General features: G+C 49.4%; 1 protein-coding gene across 1 annotated transcript in view; it reads right to left on the bottom strand.

Annotated features, from left to right (window-relative positions):
• The window catches only part of LOC119406860 (cytosolic 10-formyltetrahydrofolate dehydrogenase), a 34,898-nt gene continuing 16,859 nt past the window's right edge, over window positions 1-18,039 (bottom strand). Inside the window, exons 8-10 of the mRNA XM_037673613.2 lie at window positions 17,076-17,449; window positions 1,201-1,441; window positions 1-1,015 (exon numbers count right to left, since the gene is read on the bottom strand). Of these exons, the coding sequence (XP_037529541.1) occupies window positions 242-1,015; window positions 1,201-1,441; window positions 17,076-17,449 (1,389 nt within the window). The 3' untranslated portion in view covers window positions 1-241. The remainder of the gene's footprint in view (window positions 1,016-1,200; window positions 1,442-17,075; window positions 17,450-18,039) is intronic.

Raw genomic sequence — 18,039 nt, 5'->3', positions numbered from 1 at the left:
GCATTTTTCTCGTGGCAAACACAGCAGATCCGAGAGATTCGTTTACAAGCGAATGTTCGAATACACTTCTTCTTCTAGAGCAGGACCTAATATTTAAAAAGAGTTAATATAGCGGAAATAATTATTTGATTAGAAACGAAAGTAATCGTTTCGCATTGAAATGTCACATGTTTGCCAACTGCAGCTTAGACGGGCACGATTACAAGTCAAACGCCGGTAGACGCACGCGCGAGGCAGCGAGCTAGTACTCGACGGTGACACACTTGAGTTGCAGATAGTCCTTAAGCGCTTCGTGACCCAAGTCCTTGCCATAGCCAGACTGCTTAAAGCCGCCGAAAGGTGCCGCCACGTCAGTTTTGTTGTAGCAGTTGATGAAGCACGTCCCGGCCTGCAGAGCGTCGGCCACGCGCAGCGCCTTGCTCAGGTCGCGCGTGAACACACCCGACGCGAGTCCGTACTCGGTGGCGTTGGCGCGCCGCAGCACACCTTCGACGTCACCGTCACGGAAGCGAGAGATGAGCATGATGGGGCCGAACGACTCTTCCTTGGCAGCCGCCATGTGGTCCTCCACGTCCACGATGACGGTCGGTTCGAGGAAGAGACCGGGCCTCGGCAGCCGCCGGCCTCCGTGGACCAGGCGGGCGCCTTCCGCCACGGCCCTCTGCACGTAGTCGACGAGCTTCTCCAGGTGCTGCTTGTGGTTCTGCGGACCGTGCCAGGTGCTACGGTCCAGCGGGTCGCCCGTGACGATCTTGCGGGCCTCGGCCACGACGCGCTCCACGAAGCGGTCGTGCAGGGAGTCCTCGACGAACAGGCGGCCGGCGGCGATGCAGTTCTCGCCCTTGTTGAAGAACACGCTGTTTAGGCCCTGGCGCACGGCGAGGTCCAAGTCGCAGTCGGCGAATATGATGAGCGGCGACTTGCCGCCGAGTTCGAGCGAGACGCGCTTCAAGTGCGGTGCGGCGCAGCTCGACATGATGGCGCGGCCGACCTCTGTGGATCCCGTGAACGCCACCTTAAAACGAGCGAGAAAGGGTTTAAAAGGAAGATCAATGCCTGACGTTCTCTACGCGCTTAAAAAGAAAACGTCCCAGAATCGACTTTGGGCGAATTAATTCGGTAAGAGGTCTGGACTGACATAGCGGCCGTCTAAAGCTGTTCCTCTGAAAGACATGCATGATAGAAGCACCGTCATAATACCTTTCTCAGCAGAGGGTGGCCGCACATGGCTTGTCCGACAACGGTGCCGGATCCCGTGAGCACGTTGAAGACGCCCGGCGGGATGCCGGCGCGCAGCGTGAGCTCGGCCAGCTTGAGCGCCGTGAGTGGACACACCTGGGCGGGCTTGAGCACGAGCGTGTTGCCCGCGGCGAGGCAGGCCGCGCTCTTCCACGCCACCATCATGAGCGGGTAGTTCCAGGGCGTGATGATGCCGCACACGCTGCGCATAAGATTAATGGCCCATTGCACGATGCCTGCGTTGATGTGGTGGTGGCTGTCGAGCACTCGTACATATAGATAATCTACAGGTTGACTCTGTGTTGGTGCCGTCAAGGACGTGTGGACAATCCGTCGCGTAGACGTCATGCGAGACACTTCATCTTAGAGTGCATGTCTTGCATTCGTTACGCAGCGTGAAGTCATACTTAACACAGGCTGACTGGGCTCGAGTGTCCGTCTAGCCTTTCCTGACCAATACGGATTTGGCCTCCCGTTTATATTTCCGTGTTCCTACTTATTTCGTCATTTGTTTAGTTCCTATTTCATATTTCCCCCCTCATGTCTTCATTTCCTGCTCCCGAAAGACAGGCGTTGTGCCTCCCTAGTTCTCAGCCTGCTTCCTCCCCATTTTCTGTGTGTTTGTCTATAAATATCAATCAACAACAACCACAACAACAACAACAACGACAATAATAATAATAATAATAATAATAATAATAATAATAATAATAATAATATAATAATAATAATAATAATAATAATAATAATAACAATAATAATAATAGTTTGGAAGCAAACTGGTGTTTCAGAAAAACTCGTCTGGCCATGGATGATCATGGTGAAGACTAGGGGACACTGACCACGAAACGAAAACATTAAAGGAATAACAAACTACCTTTAGGCCGCCGTACTGCCGTGGGGGAGCCGAAACGTCATGTCTTATTTTTTTTTTAAACTTATTTCCATGGTCGGTGTCCCGCTTTTGTCGCGGCCGTTATAGTTAAACGAATATTTTAATGCTTACAAGTTTAACGACATCCGCCGCGGTAGCTCGTTGGTATGACGAGTCCGTGGGCGCGATTTCGACCGCTGACGCAGTGGCAGCATTTCGATGAAGAGAGGTCGCGTACTTACATTTAACTGCACGTTAAATAATCCCACGTGGCCAGAGTTGACCCGCACTACAGCGTGCCTCATATCGTGATCTAGCACGGAAAACAGTTAGTAATGTAGCTTAATTTTGATTTACGTTTAATGAGAAAGCAAGTGATTTGGTGCTCGTCAGTAGTTAGAGATGCTTTCTTTAGTTCCGTCAAGCTCAATATCTTCCTCGGAGTTCCCGTTTCCTCCCGCTGATTTGGTTGACTCTGAAGAAGGATACAAAAGGAATCGCATTTTTTCCCGTGGTCCTTGCCAGACTCCTTTTGCGACCCTTGCATCTGTCCTGTGGGGGGACAGAAAGGACCACGAAGTTGTCGCGTGTGGGCCGGCCATGGAGAAAGGAGACATCTCGTCCAGTCACTTGGCATGCTGCGTTCAACGTTGCAGCCGTAAGGTGGCTCGGTGCGCGCGCATCGAGATGTGACAGCTCCGCCTCACAGGTCTCAACAAAACGTTTGCCGCCCACAATTTTAGCCGAAATATATGCTTATGTGCAGGAACTGGTTGACACAACCTCATTTTCAGGCAGAAACCAGCTAAAAATAATGAATTTAGTGAGTTTCTCGCAGTGGACAGCGACTTTGTGTTCGCCGGAAACTGTGCTCCCGGCTGCTGCCGCCGGCTGCCCGCCTCTGTTGCTGCCATGAAGGACCTTTTTCAAGCAATCACAGAGCGCTCCGCGGGTGTGCGGAGTACTATTGGAAAAGTGTGTACGCTGAGCGAGCCGGCTGTTCGCTCGCCTGCTGCTCGTCGGCGCCGTGATAGCGGGGGGACCACGAAACGAAAAGAACACGTCGCCGCTTGACTATTCTTACGCCGTAAATACTGCACACATCCGGACGCATCTGCGTGTATCTCCACGCATGGAATGCGAAAGTATTAACACAGTGCAGTGTCGGTATTACCGAGCGGATATGCACCGGATGTAGCAGTTAAGCAGCATGCGTATTATCGCGTGCCGATATCATCAAGATGTATTGAATTCCGAATTCATTCTAAAAGACAGGGCGTGCAAACACGGGCACCAGGAAGAAGTCAAGACACCACAGACGCCGACTGCAAAGTGTCACAACGGCGATAAAAAAAGGAAACGGAAACTTATCTTCGCATGCCCGTGGAATACACTGAAAAAAATTTCCTTAGAATCTACGAACAAAATGTTCGTAAAAGTTACAGATGCCTGCCCTTTTATTCAAACACGGCAAAAACTTGCCTAAATGCCAACAGACATGTCTCAGTTTTTTCAGATACGGAAAGAGTCTCCTTGTTTAATGTGCCACTTGAAAAGTCGTAAAAGTTGGCTTCCATTTCTAATTAATGTTCTAATTAAGTTCTAATTAATGTTGTGGCTTCTTTTCAAGTTATTTTCCAACCAAAGAACCCTCGTCGTAACCAGGCTACTTTTTCAGGCAAGGTGCTTTGGCGGAAAGCATGGGGAGCGTGTTATAAGCTTAATATATATATATATATATATATATATATATATATATATATATATATATATATATATATATATATATATATATATATTATATATATTATATATAATATATGTGTATGTATGTATATATATATATATATATATATATATATATATATATATATTATATATATATATATATATATATATATATATATCGTCGCACCATGAGCGTGGCTTGTAAATTATGTCGTACATGACTTGCATATCATGGTTTTCATGTTACCACTCTCATTTACGTTCGTCATACAGTCGCGTCGCGCAATACCAATTTTGGTTTATATCAAGCTAGCGAAACGGCCGCGAATGCATTATGAGCGTGGCATGTAAATCATGACATACATGCCATGATTTTCATGGTACCAACTGTTAGTCATGTTCTTCATACAGTCACATCGCGCAATGCCAATTTTGGTGTATGCGAACCTATCAATCCGGCACGCGTGAGGGTCTACATGACCGATAACTGTTAAGGCATTTGATTTCTTCTTATGCAAGTCAATCGACGATTAACTCACGCATGCGCTATCACTGCTATCGATATGCCATGCCTCAATCATTGAAGGCGTTTCTTCATTCCTGTGCCGGTACAAAACTGCGCATTCATCGAACTTCGACGTGCACTTACATTCTTGGCAATGTGAAGAAAGATTAGGAGGTGAGCCTCCGCTTGGCGATCTCCTATGTTCCAATAATGTCTAACACAGCGGCCCGTCTGTCATACGTGGAAGCGGCCGCAGCTGAAAGGAGCCTTATACACCACACCTGTATACGGAAATCAGGGAATTTGTTGGTGTGTTTTACGAAACAAATGTCGGTCCGCATCTTGTCTATTACTCGCTCATTCATTCTCTGCACAGCGGAACAAATCTCACCTAGCCTGTGAGATACGCAATGAATGTAAGGAATACTTATACGACACGATTTTTCCTATCGAATTTCTACATCCATGTTCCGACTTAACGAAACCGACTTCTTTAAACGTTCAGCGACAATGGCCGCTGCAACGCGAGGATAACGTATACATCTAAAAGACCTAGATGTAGGTTAAAGATGTAGATGTCGGCCATCTGACCGAATTCATGTTTATTCAACGATTAGTTGTAACGTACTGATATTAGCGAGACGCATCGTACTGCCAGAGACAGTTTTTCGCTTGACCATTTATCAACACTCTTGCGCTTGCCGACTGCACTTAGTCGTTATGGCCTTAAAAAGATAATTTCGTATTGGTCCCGAGCACGACTATACATATCCACAATGTGGTCACATGTGAGGCAACACGCGAAAACACAACCGGCGTTTGTAAAATATAACACTTGCCGTAAGTGTTCACGAATGGTGATAAAAACGTATCTTTTGTTACCTGGCGGTATACGAGCGACGCGCACGCTGTCCAATCAATGTATCTTACTTTGCTAAGTGCATGCTGTGTCGCGCAATCTTTAAATATTAGAGCCTGACCGTGTGCTCGTCAACAGCGTCGGTGGGCGTCGATTTCGAATGGATCCACGATTCACGAATTGTAATGACCGCTCGCGGAATTCGTCTAGGAAACCGAGTTGTGTCTTTTTGTTTAATTTATGCCGTAAGGCATGCCGGCGCCAAAAAAACAAATAATAATAATGACGCTTCCGGGCCGCTCAGGTGGTCCGACAGTGGCACGCGGGAACACTAGACAGATGGAAATCGTAGAGAGGACCTTCGTATATAGTTAAACACAGAAGAAGTTCACGAGACTGATTTACGCAGTAATATGCTCCACCTTGTCGCATTCACTTGAACTGACAAGTGCTGGCGCGGCGTAAAGCGCGAGGCCCGCGCGCTGTGTGCGGCGACTAATGCGGCATACACACTTTTCCCATGAGCGCTTGCGCGCCTGTTGGTGGCGCTCGTGTGCGTGAAAAAGGTCTATTGCAACTAGAAGAGAGTGTCGCGTGATTCCACTGGTAGTCAACCTACTCCGTCAGCACCCCTCCCGACAAGTGAACGGTGGCTCGGTCACGGAGAAAGAAGTATTTGAGGAGGACAATCTCTCGGCCGCGGCAGCGCGCGAGGGCGGCGCGATAGCGTCACGGCGGAATGCGGTTACGCCGAAGCACGACAGATGACGCTTTCGGCCTGTTGCCATCTTTTACATGCTCTTCTATGGGCGCGACGCATGAAAACCGTGATAGCGCCTCATACATTATAAAATTTCTAAGATTTCTGTCTGTAACATCAATAGGTAGATATGACAGATACTTTAGCTGCAGTTACTAATCGATATTGCCGGAATTATAGGCCGTACAGCGCTTGAAACGAACTGCTAGTAGGGGCCCCTGAGCAGACGACGTCTGCCACCGCATGCACACGCCCCTCGCTCCTCGCTCGCATGTTCTGCGCGCGCATGCGTAGGTGGAAAGTTCCCTTGGCGATTTGCTGTTTTTTTTTTCTCTCTTTAGCGCTCTCAGTGGCTTCCGCGCGTTGCGCCGGCGGAGCCGACTCCTCGATGTTTGCGCGCGCTTTTCACGCCGCGAAAAAGGAGAGTGCTTTGCAGATTTCGACCAGTGCTACTTCAGGGTGGGGCGGAAATGTGTCGTGCCGAACTGCAGCAGTGGGTACGCGTCCTGCAAGGAGAAGGTAATTACCTTCAAAGTTCCTAGAGACCCAATGAGGTTGGAAGCGTGGGCTCGCGCCATACCAAGAAATGACCGACAGCTGACGCCTCGTGACTACGTTTGCGAGAAGCACTTCTCGGACAGTGACATAGACAGGCGGCGCTATTATGGAGAACTTGGTGGCGAAGTTCTCCTTGACAAACCGAAACGGCCAGTGTTGTTTCGAGACGCCGTGCCCTCAATCTTTCCGCGCGCTGTCCCAGATACTTGTCTGCTGTTCTCAAAAAAAAAAAAAAGACAATGTGAAATTTCAACCACCTAGAGTTTTGTAACGTGCACCTAAATGTAGGCACACGGGCCTTTAGCATTTCGCCTCCATCTAAATGCGGCCGCCGCAACAACCTAAATCTGAATTGATGGCATATAGGGTAAGTCCCATCATTCGTTGAAATAAATTATACCTAACTCATTGAGTTGACGTTATCAAAAATTATAGATTTCACGTTGTATAAAATATATCACGCTGGTAATTTTCCTGTATGTGACGCCATTTTTCTCGTTAATTTACCGCAAAAACTTAGAGTGCGCTTGAGCTTCGCCTTTGAGAGTAGAACGCGATAGCGTAATCGGGCCCTGTGCGCATCGCCTTCTCAATTGCTAGCCTCGCCGACACCGACACCGGTATTTCTGCGAAACGGGCTCGTTAACGCTGTCGCGTTAAAACACATCCATTCGGGCGCGAACGGCGAATCGGTGACGAATGGCCTTGAACCGACGAGGTTCGTCGGAGAGCGCGGTGAGAGGGACGCGCGCATTTTTCCTTCTCCGCTGGCGGACTCTCACGACAGAGGGCGCGGGAGCGCTGTGCCCGATTTCGTGACTTTTTTAGGGCGCCCGAGCGAGCGCAGTTTCGCCTCCTCAAGAATTCTTGCTCCGTGGGCTCGGTAGCATAAAGCCTGTTTCACATGCGAGCGACCGAGCGGCGGGGCCCGCGGCGATCGAGCGGCAGCAGGACGCTCGGACGCGGCTTCGTTTCACATGCACCGCTTTTGCGCGGCGCGCGCCTCTGCGATGCGCAGTGATGGTTGTGGGAAGCGCCCGTTATCCGCGGGTTTCCTTTCTCCGGGCTCGCTTGCTTTGGTGCGCTTGGGTTGCAAGTTTCACCAGCCTTCTACTTCGGTGATCGATTTTCACGCGCCTAAACCTTGAATGATGAAAATGTGCAGTTTATCAGAGTGCAGTTAAACAACTTCAGTAGTCACGTTTATTTCTGTTCCAGCTTTCTTTTTTTACCACGCAAGTCATGTTGCACGCACATACACTTGGCCATGGAAAAGCAAAAGAAAGAATTTGTTTTTGGGGTTTTAAGCTTTCACAGGGCTTTCGGTGGCTTTTGGTCTCGAATGCCGCAAGGCGTTGGTGCGCCGTATGGGCCGGCAAGCGGATGCCAACGGCCCAGTCGACGACATTGTGGGTTTGTGAAGGAGCTCGTCTCTTTTTTTTTTTTTGCCTATGGGCATTCTGCAGTAAAGAGGCGGCGGCATTTGTCGTCTTCGGGGTACGTGACCACTAAAAAAAAAAAGGAAAAGAAAACAGTAAACTGTTCGAACGTGCTGCACCAGAGTAGTAAAAAAAAAAACTGAAACGTCTACTGCGAACAAGTGCGGAGTGTCGTAGGTTCCCCCTGTCCGGACCTATGTTGGTGTCACGATTCGATAAAAATACAAAAGAACAAAATGACACGTGCAAACGATTTGTCTGCTTTGATGGAAGCGCAGTAAAGAACAACAAAAGGAAAAGAACGGCGTTTTCTACACTGCCAGCTCGTTGCAGCGAATGTCGTCTGCTAGGAAACCGAGTCGGAGCGAGTTCCTCCCGGCGCGCGCGGCTGCTCTCGTCTCCATCCCTACGGTCACGTGCTCCCCGCGTCACTGCTCCCCCATTGGTTGACCTTGGGCAGCCGCTCTGCCGCTAGCGAATTTTTCCAACTCCGGCGATCTCGATCGCGCGTCCACTGGTCGCTCTAAAAAACCTGTTTTTGGGCTTCCGCGACGGCAGCCGCTCCGCTCTTGGAGCAAAATCGCTGCATGTGAAACAGGCTTTAGGCCTTCGAGGCGCCCGCACCAGACGCAACCAAAGCGAGCCGACCAGTAGTAGCGCTTGCAAATCACGTGACCAGGGCCTATTTCCCCCTTAAATCTTTAATGACTATGGGCTTCAAGACTGTCACGTGACGCTCCCTCCGTGTTTCCATCCTCCACGGTTGCTGCTGCTGCCGCCGCCACCGGACCACATGACGTTACACATCGTAAGCACGCCGGCAGCGGCCGCCCGCCCACAATCCTCTAAGAATAGAGCCATCTCTTTAAAAATGTGTGAAATAAACACTGTGCGTCGAAACGGGCGTCTTCCAAATCGAATTTCAGTGCTTGCCTAATTTTTTAATATTTTTCTTCCGTTTTTTTTCTCCCACTCCAGTCGCATTTTTGTGGTCGCGGTGAGGTTCGATAACATCGCCCGGCGTCTGTTTTATCCTACGTAGAAGCGGCGCCGCAGCATCCTCTTGTGCGGCAATCGCGGTGAACTAACCAGAGTCGGTTTTATGTTCGAGTGAAAGAGTGCGAAGGACGATCGCTGCTCAAGCGGAGAGGCAAAACACCGGCCGCCTTTCGTCGCGCGAGAAGCCCACGGGAGCGGTCCCGGACGGAGAGCACTCCGGCAGTGTGCCCGGCTCCGTCGCGTGCTCCCTATATCTTGACAGGCGTCAGCACAAGGCTCATGCCATTTGAGCGTGCTGTGAATTCTCATCGTTTAGTTTGTAATGAAACAACAAACAAGGTCACTTGGACCGCTGCAGCAGCCGCCTTCCCTTACGCCAGCATTTTGCTGAGTTACGCCAGATCGGATAACAAAGTATAGTTAGCTGCTAACCTTTCTTCGTTCAAAGTTGGTGCTATCTCATTAATTGCTTTGCTCTTGCGGCGAAGTTGTGGCTTTTTGTATCGCCGGTAAAACACGTTCATAATTTTCATACATGTTCACCTTCTACAAGCGTGTTTAAGTGCGTAGCCAAGTCGGTAAACAGAGACAGTAGGATTGGGCGTGTTGGTGCAGCAAGATAAAAGAGTGCTTATTAACAGCGCGAACGACAGGAGGGGATAGAAGAGCGCTCTGTCTCCTCTCTTCTATCCCCTCCTGTCGTTCGCGCTGTTAAGCACTCTCTGTCAGTAGACAGGCTTTTTGAGCGTGGGGCCGTAAGTACGAAACTTAGAACCGCAATGAAAAACTTGGAGGACGCTTCGCCTTCAAGAGAAGAGTAATCGGGCCCCGTTCGCATCGTCTTGTCAATCGCTAGCCTGACTTCGCTTTTCGGTGGAGACCTCAACCGTGCCGCAACCGAAAGAACGTCTGCGCGCTTAACATTCAAACTAGTCTAGAATGCCTACTGCAAGTTCAGTTGCGCAGTTCCCGCCAAAATTCTTCCTTTTGCGAATGGACGAAGTACCCACTACGCGTCCGTAGGGTGCCACACGCACCTGCGCGCAGCTGCGCACTTTGTTGATGGTGTTGCTGATAATTATGCTTAATTATGCATGAGCGATTTGTAATGGGTGGACTTTTAAAAATCCTACTCGTTGCATTATTCACATCTTTTGACGCCTGGCGCTATTCGATTCTACGTTTCTGCATGCACTATTACATGGGTTAAGGAGACTCCTCCCACTATACATGACATTCACATAGTGTTGTTTTTTTTCGAATCAGTTTCAAGCAATGGCGTGGCTATGTGGTAGAACACCTGCTTGCTACGCAGCAGGCCTGGGTTCGACTAGAACCGAATATTTTTTATTATTTATTTATTTGCATCTTTCTCGATTTTTCGTTCAAAGCCAGTGGTGCCGCCACCGACGCCGACACCGGAATTTCTGCGAAACGGACTCTTTATTGTTTCATACATTTCCTTATAGTGATGATCGTGTTACGCGACAAAGGAACGGATTGACTCGTAGTTTTTTTTGTTGAGACAGCGCAGAAAGTGTTATCCTTTATCCTTATCCTTCTTAGTCGAGGCTTCTCCGTCCGTTGGCACAGTGCTGGTCACGGGGTCTTACGGCGTGGCGAGAGTGAGACTCGGTAAGAGAGGAAGGGCTGCGCCGCACCGAGAGGCTCGGTGGAAAGGGTGAACCAATGAGAGGCGCACACATATGGGTGAGCCTGACGAAGGGGGCTTCGCTGTTTCGACAGTGTTCGCCAAGTGGAGCTGGCCACACTTCTTTTGTTTGTGTGTATATCGCCGGTACAACGCAGTCGCATGGTTTAGATATATTCGCTCTCCGCAAGTGTTGGTGTACAGCTTAATGCCTTAGACGCTCGCCTTCGGAGCAGGGGCGCTAGGTTCGACTCGCAGCACCGCCGAGGAAGTTTTTTTTTTTTTAATTTGCCATTACCGTCATATGCGACATAGAGACGTAGGAGCAGGCACAGCTTTGTCGTTGATTCAGCGTAGAAACGCTCACGTATTTAGAAGTGTTCTCCTTACGATTTATTTGCATCGCCAATACAACACATTCATATGGTTCAGATACACTCACCTTCTGCAGGCGTTGGTATTTGTCCCATGGGACAGGACGCTCTGCTTCTGAGCTTAAGGCCGTAGGTTCGAAACCTGCGGCACCACGGTGAATTTTTGTTATACACATTTATTTATTTTTTTGTGTTTAGTCTTACGTGGCAGAGGTACAGACGTTCCTCTGTAACGTAATACTCCACAATAACACCATAATACTCGATTCTGTTAGTACACGTCCGCATCGACAGCACCTGCAAGGTGCGCTGGGTGTTGACGCTCTGCACATCTGTGCTGCAAAACGACAAACCGAACCACAATGCTTTCAGCGCAACGAAAGTATGCGACAATGAGCCCAGTTCGTTTAATCAAGCAAAAATACCACCATACCCCATTTCTTGGGTTTTCTGGTCAATGGTGTATTTCAGTGGGAGCAATCTGAGGCAAGGTTTCCCCTGATGCGTTGGCTTCACCGCAATAGATGCTCAAAAGCGGTCGAAAAAGTTGAGGCCCTTATCACCCACGATAAGGCTCAACTTTTCTCTGACGTCACGCCTTGCAGCGATGGGCCTACTATGCGTTGCTTCCGAGTTAAAGGTCCCACTGATGCGTTGGCTTCACCGCAACAGATGCTAAAAAACGGTCGAAAAAGTTGAGGCCCTTAACACCCACGATAAGGCTCAACTTTTGTCTGACGTCACACCTTGCTGCGATGGGCCTACTATGCGTTGCTTCCAAGCTCAATATTCCCATAAGCGCTGGCTTCCCCGAAATAGATGCCCAAAACCATTCGAAAAAGTTGAGGCCCTTATCACCCACGATAAGGCTCAACTTTTGTCTGACGTCACACCTTGCTGCGATGGGCCTACTATGCGTTGCTTCCAAGCTCAATATTCCCATAAGCGCTGGCTTCCCCGCAATAGATGCCCAAAACCAGTCGAAAAAGTTGAGGCCCTTATCACCCACGATAAGGCTCAACTTTTGTCTGACGTCACACCTTGCTGCGATGGGCCTACTATGCGTTGCTTCCAAGCTCAATATTCCCATAAGCGCTGGCTTCCCCGAAATAGATGCTCAAAACCTGTCAAAAAAGTTTAGGCCCTTATCACCCACGATAAAGCTCAACTTTTGTCTGACGTCACACCTTGCAACGACGGGCCTAATATGCGTTCCTTCCGAGTTAAAGGTCCCTCTGATGCGTTGGCTTCACCGCAATAGATGCCCAAAAGCAGTCGAAAAAGTTAAGGCCCTTATCACCCACGATAAGGCTCCAACGAACAAAAAAAACTTTCATCACAGCACTAGGATTCGAACCTAGACCCTCACGCTCCGACGGCGAGCGCCTTAACCATTGAGCTAAGCACCAACGCTTCCTCCGCCCGAATGCATCTGAACCATATGGATGCGACCGACAAAGAAAAAAAACTTTCATCGCAGCACTAGGATTCGAACCTAGACCCTCATGCTCCGAAGGCGAGCGCCTTAACCATTGAGCTAAGCACCAAGGCTTCCTCCGCCCGAATGCATCTGAGCCATATGGATGCGACCGACAAAGAAAAAAAAACTTTCATCGCAGCACTAGGATTCGAACCTACACCCTCACGCTCCGAAGGCGAGCGCCTTAACCATTGAGCTAAGCACCAACGCTTCCTCCGCCCGAATGCATCTGAACCATATGGATGCGACCAACAAAGAAAAAAAAAACTTTCATCGCAGCACTAGGATTCGAACCTAGACCCTCACGCTCCGAAGGCGAGCGCCTTAACCATTGAGCTAAGCACCAACGCTTCCTCCGCCCGAATGCATCTGAACCATATGGATGCGACCGACAAAGAAAAAAAAAACTTTCATCGCAGCACTAGGATTCGAACCTAGACCCTCATGCTCCGAAGGCGATCGCCTTAACCATTGAGCTAAGCACCAACGCTTCCTCCGCCCGAATGCATCTGAACCATATGGATGCGACCGACAAAGAAAAAAAAAACTTTCATCGCAGCACTAGGATTCGAACCTAGACCCTCATGCTCCGAAGGCGATCGCCTTAACCATTGAGCTAAGCACCAACGCTTCCTCCGCCCGAATGCATCTGAACCATATGGATGCGACCGACAAAGAAAAAAAAAACTTTCATCGCAGCACTAGGATTCGAACCTAGACCCTCATGCTCCGAAGGCGATCGCCTTAACCATTGAGCTAAGCACCAACGCTTCCTCCGCCCGAATGCATCTGAACCATATGGATGCGACCGACAAAGAAAAAAAAAACTTTCATCGCAGCACTAGGATTTGAACCTAGACCCTCATGCTCCGACGGCGATCGCCTTAACCATTGAGCTAAGCACCAACGCTTCCTCCGCCCGAATGCATCTGAACCATATGGATGCGACCGACAAAGAAAAAAAAACTTTCATCGCAGCACTAGGATTCGAACCTAGACCCTCATGCTCCGAAGGCGATCGCCTTAACCATTGAGCTAAGCACCAACGCTTCCTCCGCCCGAATGCATCTGAACCATATGGATGCGACCGACAAAGAAAAAAAAACTTTCATCGCAGCACTAGGATTTGAACCTAGACCCTCACGCTCCGAAGGAAGTAAGTAAGTAAGGAAGGAAGGAAGGAAGGAAGGAAGGAAGGAAGGAAGGAAGGAAGGAAGGAAGGAAGGAAGGAAGAAACAAGCGGAAAGACAGGGAGGTTAGCCAGTTCTTAGACCGGCTGGCTACCCTGTGCTGGGGAAGGGGTAAGGGAGATAAAAGATGATAGAGATGTTACAAAAAAAAGGAGAGCAAGAAAAGGAAAAAAAAGAGAGGGGAAAAATGCCCCCACCTCCCCGAAGGGAATCGTGAGGAAATGCGAATGCATTTCTTGCGCCGAGATAGGGTACCGTTGCCGTCAGACATTCGCCTTTACCGACTTCTGCCATCGCCTTGAGAGGCGCCCAGCCAGCGAACGGTCGAGAGTGAGGCGCGAGCGGACGGGAGAATGGGGCGCCAGCGTTCTCGGCTCGGCGTTGGCGTTTCACAACGGTGTCTCGAGCACACATTTCCGGATGTTCTTGAGAGGCGCCCAGCCAGCGAACGGTCGAGAGTGAGGCGCGAGCGGACGGGAGAGTGGGGCGCAGGGAGGAGAGAGAGCGAACGGCGAGAGAAGGAGCGGTGAAGAACTGCACCTACCATCTCCTACACTCTCTCGCACCACATGCTCCGGTTGCTGGGGGGGGGGGGGGGAATAGCGCGCGCGCCCGCAGCTGTTGCTATGGGAGAGGGCGCCGCGGACAACGCCGGACGCCTGACATGGCCCGACTAAGAAATGCATTCGCATTTAAAAAGGAAAACGAGAATCTGACACTACTTAGAGTCTGTCTCTAAGACCAGTTGTCCGCAAGAAGCGCAATAATGCTTTTAAAGCCTTCTGTGCTGACGACGGACTCGGCCAAGGTCCCAAAACTCTTTGTTCCAACAAACGGTGATTGTCAAGTTTATCTAGCACATTAGAAAGTTCTTATCTTGGCGCACTGAAACGGGGACACTCACACAATTAAGGCGAGCGCCTTAACCACTGAGCTAAGCACCAACGCATCCTTGGCCCGAATTCATCTGAACCATATAGATGCGTCCTACCGTAGGGAAAAAAAGGCTTAACATTTTCCACAAAAGAGCATCTACAACCAATTTTATTCAAAAACGACGAGACATTGAAACATCGAAAATACGAGATTTACCATATTTTCGAAAAAAGAGCCTACTTCCAATTTTATTCCAATGGCAGAGACATTAAAAAATCGAAAAATGCGAGATTTCCAAAGGCTGTAGGCTTACCACTTTTGACAGAAAAAAAAGGAATCTACAACAAATTTTATTAAAAAGCGACGAGAGACATTGAAAAATCGAAAACTACGAGATTTGCAAAGGCTATATTTTCGACAAAAAAGGCACCTACTTCCAATTTTATTCGAATGGAGGAGACATTAAAAAATCGAAAAATACAAGATTTGCATATAGCATCTTCGACAAAAAGAAGCGTGAAAAGCTGGGTTCAGATGCGACAAACCAGCGCCGAAACTTGCAACGAAGAAGGCACATTCAAAAGGCACAAGAAGGCGCGCGGCTGATTGGCTGTTTCTTCCAGGGAGCCGCTGATTATCAGGCGGATGATAGGCCTCGGTTGTTGTTTGTGCGCTTGCGCAGGTTGCGGGGTTTAAGTGTACGTAGATGAGTACACTTAAAAAAAATAGTAATAAGCGAATATACGCCGGCTAAACATTCTGCTTTTCAATAAAGTACTTTCTCTCTCAGCGAAAAAAAAACAGGCATCTGTCCTGTAAGAGACGTCCCATCTATTGGCGACATTGGCACCTCTCGTGCGGACCTCGATTAAAGTTTACTCTACATCGATTGAGGAGAGCGGGGAAAAGGAAGCACTTGCTGCTGGAGGGGAAAGCCACGTAAGCCTCGCTCTGGCAAGCTTCCATTATCTGCGCGCTCCTTGTCCTCGCCCAGGCGTGCTTACTTCGCCTCGGTGGTTGCTGTCATTACAGCAAAGCTCTACGACTCAGAGGGATTTCCGCGCATACTTCGACAAAAATTCCCGCAAAATGCTACAGGCCCGTATGCTTAGACTTAGGTGCACGTTAAAAAACCTCGGGCGGTCGAAATTTCCGGAGCCCTCGAAGACTCGCATACCTGCTGCTCTATTTGTAGAGCTGTTGAATTAACCACTTCCAAACACGGCGAGAGCACTCACAAACGACCACCCGAAAGTGCCACAAGCGGTTTCAATGGCGTCGTCGTACGCGAATAACCACAGAAGGTCGCATGCGTCCTTTTCCCACAATTGATTCTCTCTCGATCGCGGGCTTGCCAACCGTTTCTGATACGGCTTTGTCGCCGTTTATATAGTGCGATCAAGAATGAGTACAAGTCAACTCGTAAACAGGGGGTGGCTGCTCGAGCCGACGTTTCGGCAAGTGGACTTGTCTTCTTCGAGGCTGGAACTCCAAGGCTGGAGTTCCAGCCTTGAAGAAGACAAGTCCACTTGCCGAAACGTCGGCTCGAGCACCCACCCCCTGTTTACGGATTTTTTCATCGCAAGCTTCCATCTTCCACTTCCTGCCGTTTTTTTTTTTTACAACTCAACTAGCGTCTTATGTGGCAATGTCGTCTTTCATCTTGGTGGCTTGCGATGAAAAATTCGCAACCATGGGGTGTGCACCCCCTGTCTACGAGTTTTTCACCGCAAGCTTCCATCTTCCCCTGCCTTATCTTGGTGACTTGTAATTTCACGTTTCCACATCATTGTTGCCTGGATATGAACGCATGACCGTCGTTGTTGCCCTTAGCAACGGAAGTGTTTCGCTGCACGTGGATGACGGTCCGATTCCCGGCATGGAAAGAAGTTAGGAGAAAGCGAAAGAAAGAAAGAAAAGTATTACGTCACGCACGCAAATCTTCGCTTGCCCCCATTTTGCCGATATGGCCCCAGAATTTTTTTATACGGGTATAAGCATTTCTATGCCAACTCAACGAGAAATCTGTGTGTCCATCCGTCCTCCGTCTCTCCGCCACGTAAGGCAAATAGCTATAAAGAAATAAGTGTATAAAACAAAATGAGGTTTTATGGCGGTGCGGCGATTGAACCTATAACGAGAATGTGTTACCGGCAGGCTTTACACACTTTTCCATTACTACCTGTATTTTATATATTATGTACACCTACAAGCACTCGACCGAGCACACAAAACGAAAAGTGACATTAAGTAATCGCAAGTCTTCTGACAAAATGGTTTCTTAACTTTCCCAAAACGGACCCTATAGCAGATACCGGCAGTCGCGGCGATCTGTAAGGAAGCCTAACCTTCCGTAACAGTCATTTGGCATGAATATATTGGAAATGCTTCGAAGGGAAAAAAAAAGCAATAAGGGAGACAACGCTAGAGCTGCAGCATCCTGCGTAAGGGAGAGGAGCAATCCAACTTGAAAGAAATCGAGGAGCACAAAAGTGCCTGTTCCCTCGGTCGGTGTCGTTCAGTAACACTGCGCGCGCTCTCACCCGATGGGTTCCCAGCGGGTGAAGGTGAGGTTCTTGCGCGGCCTAGCGTGGCTCACGGGCACTGTGCTGCCTTGCACCTTGTCGCACCAGCCGGCAAAGTAGCGGAACACGTCGATCGACATGCCCACGTGCGTCTTCAGGGCGAGCGTGTAGACGGCGCCCGAGTCGAGCGACTCGATGGTGGCCAGTTCCTCGCGGTGCTGCTCCATCAGGTCGGCGAGCCGCAGCAGAAGGCGACCTCGGTCGCGGGCGCTCATGCGGCCCCACTCGCCTTGCTCGAAGGCCGCCTTGGCCGCGGACACCGCCCGATCCACGTCCTCGGCCGATGCGCTCTCGACGCGGCAAAGCACACGCTCGTCCGTCGGGTTCACCACCTGCACAAGCGGAACCGTCCCACGGTGGTCTAGTGATTATGGCGCTCCACTGCTGACTCGTGGGATCGTATCCCGGCCCCGCCGGCCGCATTTCGATGGAGGCGAAATTTCCTGAGCCCTCCACTACGGCGTCCCTGATATTCATATCGTGGACGCAAAAGCCCAACAGTTCATTATTAAGATGGCACGCACTAAATTATACAAGTGTGCTGGACTGGACCAACTGGTACACTATTGAAACAGAATGGAACAGCGCTTCAGACGCGACGCTGACTAACATTCTGTCACTATAGCTTGTAGCATGGCGCAGAAACAGACGAGGACGGATGACGAAGTTACACACGTCCGTCTTCATCCTTTGTCTTGGTTTTTTTCTACAAGCCTGCCTACGAACAAGCCCAAATTGGTGTTGACAATCTGTGTTTATTGTAATGCAGCTGCGATAAATGTCTGCGCAAGCGACAGAAACCAAGCCAAATACAACAACATTTGTCGCTTGCTCATGTTCTGTTTTCTTTCGGCTGAATTGTAATAAACGCGTATCAGCATTGAGTCTTCCTTCGTCCTATCTGAAGCGCTGTTCGATTCCG

Source organism: Rhipicephalus sanguineus, chromosome 10, assembly GCF_013339695.2.
Source record: "Rhipicephalus sanguineus isolate Rsan-2018 chromosome 10, BIME_Rsan_1.4, whole genome shotgun sequence".
NCBI classification, from domain to species: domain Eukaryota; kingdom Metazoa; phylum Arthropoda; class Arachnida; order Ixodida; family Ixodidae; genus Rhipicephalus; species Rhipicephalus sanguineus.
Note: the sequence above shows the minus strand (reverse complement) of the source record. Positions and strands in the feature narration are given on the sequence as shown.